This window comes from Syngnathus floridae, chromosome 15 (assembly GCF_059516105.1).
Source record: "Syngnathus floridae isolate MCC-2025c chromosome 15, RoL_Sflo_1.0, whole genome shotgun sequence".
Classification (NCBI taxonomy): domain Eukaryota; kingdom Metazoa; phylum Chordata; class Actinopteri; order Syngnathiformes; family Syngnathidae; genus Syngnathus; species Syngnathus floridae.
The window spans coordinates 757,562-761,644 of record NC_142427.1 but is presented as its reverse complement, the minus strand read 5'-3'; the positions used below and the strand labels follow the sequence as shown (position 1 = coordinate 761,644).

General features: G+C 51.3%; 1 protein-coding gene across 1 annotated transcript; it reads left to right on the top strand.

The window, feature by feature from the left end:
* Nucleotides 1–218: 218 nt before the first annotated feature.
* Nucleotides 219–1,849, top strand: LOC148385826 (janus kinase and microtubule-interacting protein 3-like). Its single transcript, XM_088399436.1, has 5 exons — nucleotides 219–327; nucleotides 538–600; nucleotides 687–1,104; nucleotides 1,225–1,290; nucleotides 1,352–1,849. The coding sequence occupies exons 3-5, from the start codon at nucleotides 850–852 to the stop codon at nucleotides 1,478–1,480; spliced, it is 450 nt and encodes a 149-aa protein (XP_088255562.1). The 5' UTR covers nucleotides 219–327; nucleotides 538–600; nucleotides 687–849; the 3' UTR covers nucleotides 1,481–1,849.
* The last annotated feature ends 2,234 nt before the right edge of the window (nucleotides 1,850–4,083 follow it).

Sequence of the window (4,083 nt, the reverse complement as noted above, 5' to 3'; positions counted from 1 at the left end):
TGGTGTGTGCATGAAGAGGCGGAGCTTCGCTACCGCCAGCTGACGCAAGAATATCAAGCGCTGCAACGAGCCTACGCTCTGCTAGCCCAGACCAGCGAAGGGGACTACGACGCCGAGAAGGAGATCAAGGTGGCGCCCCTTCCCGCAACCCCCGGCCGGGTCGCAGCCTCCCCGTTCTCACCCAGCCTCGGGTGTTCTCTGGTCTGAAAGGAGGAGGAGGAGCCTCCCTCCTCCTCCTTTCAGACCAGAGAAAAGCTGATGGTAGAAATGGGTCACTATCAAAGCAGAGTAGCAGATCTGGAGTCAGCGCTGAAGCAACAAGGACAGGTAAGCTCATCAATGAGCACACCTTTTTCTCAGACAAAATAGCTACATTCTTCAGTCACTCATTCGTCTGGCATTACTGGACCAACCCCCCCCCCGAATGTGGCTGGGAAAATGCGGAGAAAAGCAAATGTCATTTTCCAGTCAACCAAAGAATTTGTGGATGAAAATGACACAACATTCCAAAGCTGTCCACGCGTTTGTCTCTTCTAGAATGTCAAGTGGGTGGAGGAGAAGCAGCTGCTGCGTCAGAGCAATCAGCAGTTGGCCGAAAAGGTGACGGAAAGAAAGGCGCTGGGCGGAGTCGCTTGGCGTCACACCCGTCGGGAAGCCCCGCAGATGAGGTCTGACTGTCTTTTCAGGTCAGGCGGATGGAGGCGGAAGAAGCGCGTCTGAAAGAGCACATCCAGGATATCCGAGACCAAAACGAACTGCTTGAGTTCCGCATCCTGGAGCTGGAGGTGGGAAGACTCGCACAAGCGTGTTGAGGCCAGAGATGTGACGGACGGACGGACGGACGGACGGATGCATGCCTCTGCCTTTCAGGAGAGGGAGTGGCGCTCCCCCGTCTTGAAGTTTCTGCAAGTCCGTTTCCCAGACGGCCTCAGCCCTTTGCAGATCTACTGCGAGGCCGAGGGCGTGAGCGTACGTAAGGCGTCCCTCGCAACCCTAACCTTAACCCGAGGTCCCAGAACACCTTACATTGCTCCTTGCGCCTTTCCCCCGGACATCGTCATCAGTGATCTGATGAAGAAGCTGGACATCCTGGGCTATAACGCCGTAAGTGTATGTCGAACTCCTTATGTTCGCACTCCACGAGACTCGGCGGCTCAAATGTGACTTTTGGAAGGCTTTGCGCTGAAAGAAGCTTGTTGACGCTGTGCCTTTGGGCTCTTGCAGAATCTCACCAACGAGGAGCAGGTGGTCGTGATTCACGCCAGGACCCTTCTCACCCTAGCCGAGAAGGTAACGCGCACGTCCACGCACGCTCTCGCATTCTGCTTATGTGACAGCAGCCTTTCCTCAGTGGTTAGAATACATCAAAGTGACCAAGTCAGCACTTCAACAGAAGATGTTGGACATTGAAAGTGAGAAGGTAGACAGACACGCGACATCAGCCAAGGGGAACTCCGGCAATGTGCCCCAACAATTCTGACCTTGAGCTGTGCTAGGATATGTTCTGCAAGCAGAAGGGCTACCTGGATGAAGAGTTGGACTTCAGGAAGTGTTCCATGGACCAGGCTCATAAGGTAAGCCTCCCTCAAATCTCCCGCCGGACCACTGATGGACGAGGATTGCGGCCCAGAGGATCCTGGAGCTGGAGGCCATGTTGTACGAGGCGCTACCGCAGCGGGACTGCCCCGCCACGGACGGCGAAAAAGCCAGCCACGCTGGCGTGAATGACGTGCTGACGGCGGATCAGAGAGAAGAGCTTAGGAGCGCCGTGGACCAATGGAAGCGAGCCCTGATGTGCGAGTTGAGGGAGCGCGACGCTTGCATCCTCCAAGAGAGAATGGATCTGCTGCACAGCGCGCAACAGGTAAGGGCCCAAAGCCAGCCCGGCACTTACTTGCACGCTTACTGGCTTTTGAATGCCACTTTCCATTTGTCCGTCCTAGAGGAACAAAGAGCTGAAAGAATTCATCGAAGCTCAGAAGAGACAAATCAAACAATTGGAGGAGAAGTTTCTGTTTCTCTTTCTATTCTTCTCCTTGGCCTTCATTCTGTGGCCCTAACACCAGCTGGTGAGTGAGCTCCAGCGGCACCGCACTCGACACCTCCGATACACTGCCAGCCGGTCTCAGACGTTGGCAGACGCTCCGATGCCAACGTATACCCCCCGCCACGGTGACAGAGGCACCGCGTCACACCGGCGCTCATCCAATCAGAAGGCAGGAAAAGCAAATTCACATGCAGGGCACTTTTGAACCAGAAGAGAGCGCCACAAAAAACGGTTGTTGCCCCAAACGCGCACTAAAAAGGGTCAGAATAACAAGAGTCCCACTGGCCAGCCGGGGCCACCCGTCCAGCTGTTTCTTCAGGGGGGAAAAAAATTGGAGTCACCGGTGAGTACATTTTGCATTTAGCTCTGCTTTTCTGCTTCTGTCTTCAAGTGTGTGGCATCCTGCGATCAAAGATTCAGCCAACCCCAAAGCGGTTGACCTCAACGTCCCACCACCATGCCTACCAGAGCAGGTGACATGATGCTTTGGACATCCTTCCGTCTCAGATGCCCAAAAGTACTCTTTGCCACATCTGCGGCAATACGGTGTCTTTTCAAAGGTGCAAATAAATCCAGCGTGGGCGGAACACGCACGTCTTCGGTTTTTCCCGCTTTGTTTGTGTGACAGCTGTTGTGAAAATTTTATACAAATAAAGTTGTATAGTACAGGTTTGGCCAAGCCGCAACTCCCGAACCGCATGCGGCTCTTTTATGTTCATATCAACATTTGTGTGTGTGTGTGTGGGGGGGGGGGGGGGGGGGGGGGGGTTGTGCGTGTTGGCTTCACTTGAGTTCAATTTGGTATTTTGGTCATAAGCGCATGTGGTGAAATTCCACAAAGTAGGATGGGCAAACACATTTCTTTAAACTATGAGTGTCAATTGGGCTCTCGAAATGGCAGGGAAAAGATGCACAGCAAAACGAAAATACGTAGATGAACACAGGACGTTTTAATCAGAGTGGGAAAGTTTCTATTTTTTGTTGAACGTGATGGCAAACCATTCTGCCTGATATGTCAGACCTCAGCGCATTTCAAAGATTCAAATCTTCAGCGCCATGCACTTCAGCTCACTCCATGCTAACATTGATCAGGCGTCGAACCCGCAACATCATGCTTAAGAGGTGGCCATGCTAACCAGTGCGCCATTATGTCAACGCATAATAACTAAGTCTACTGATCAAAACAGCGGTTACTATATGACGTCGCTACGTCGTGGTCACGTGACGCAGACAAGACGTCAATGGACGTGGGCAGAGTTAACTTGTTTAAAAGGGAGTGGGCAGAAGAAATATTTAATTTATTTAAATCTATTTTGAGTGCACACCATTATGCCAATGCATAACAACTGTAAATCTACTAAACAAAACAGCGGTTGCTATATGACATCTGCCACGTCGTGGTCACGTGACATACGTGACGTCGATGGGCGTAACTTTCGCCGGAATTCAAATCCGCGGGGAGAGTTAACTTGTTTAAAAGAGAGTGGGCAGAAGAACTATTTAATTTATTTAAATCTATTTGGTGTGTGCGCCATTATGTCAATGCATAACAACTGTAAGTCTACTAAACAAAACAGCGGTTGCTATAGGACGTCTGCCACGTCGTGGTCACGTGACGCGGACGTGACGTCGACGCCTACTTTACATCCCACCGATCACAGGACCCCTCGGCTGCATAACCGTGCCCCCTTCCCAACCAATCGGATTTGCTATACGCGAAAACGACGCCAATGGAAAGAGCTTCCGCCCAAATTTAAGTCCGTGGGCGTGGCTCGCAGCAGGAAGTAGGAAAATGGCGGCGATGTTGACAAAGACACGGCGGATGGTAACATACGACTAACAAGAGAAATATTTTTATTTTCTGCTTGCAACTGGACCGTCCAGAGCGTACACGGTAAGTACAACTCATCGTTTTTAAAAAGAAGTACTTTTGTTGCCCTGAAAAGCGAGTGAGCGTGGCGTTTGTGGGGGACGTCGAATTTCGACGATTCTTTCTGGTCAACGGTTGTAAATGATTGTGTTGATTAAAAAAGAAA

Coding starts and splice junctions, on each gene's coding strand:
- LOC148385826 (XM_088399436.1), top strand. CDS start 850: ATGCATGCCTCTGCCTTTCAGGAGAGGGAGTGGCGCTCCCCCGTCTTG. Junction 1,105..1,224: donor ACATCCTGGGCTATAACGCC/GTAAGTGTATGT, acceptor GGGCTCTTGCAG/AATCTCACCAACGAGGAGCA. Junction 1,291..1,351: donor TTCTCACCCTAGCCGAGAAG/GTAACGCGCACG, acceptor GCCTTTCCTCAG/TGGTTAGAATACATCAAAGT.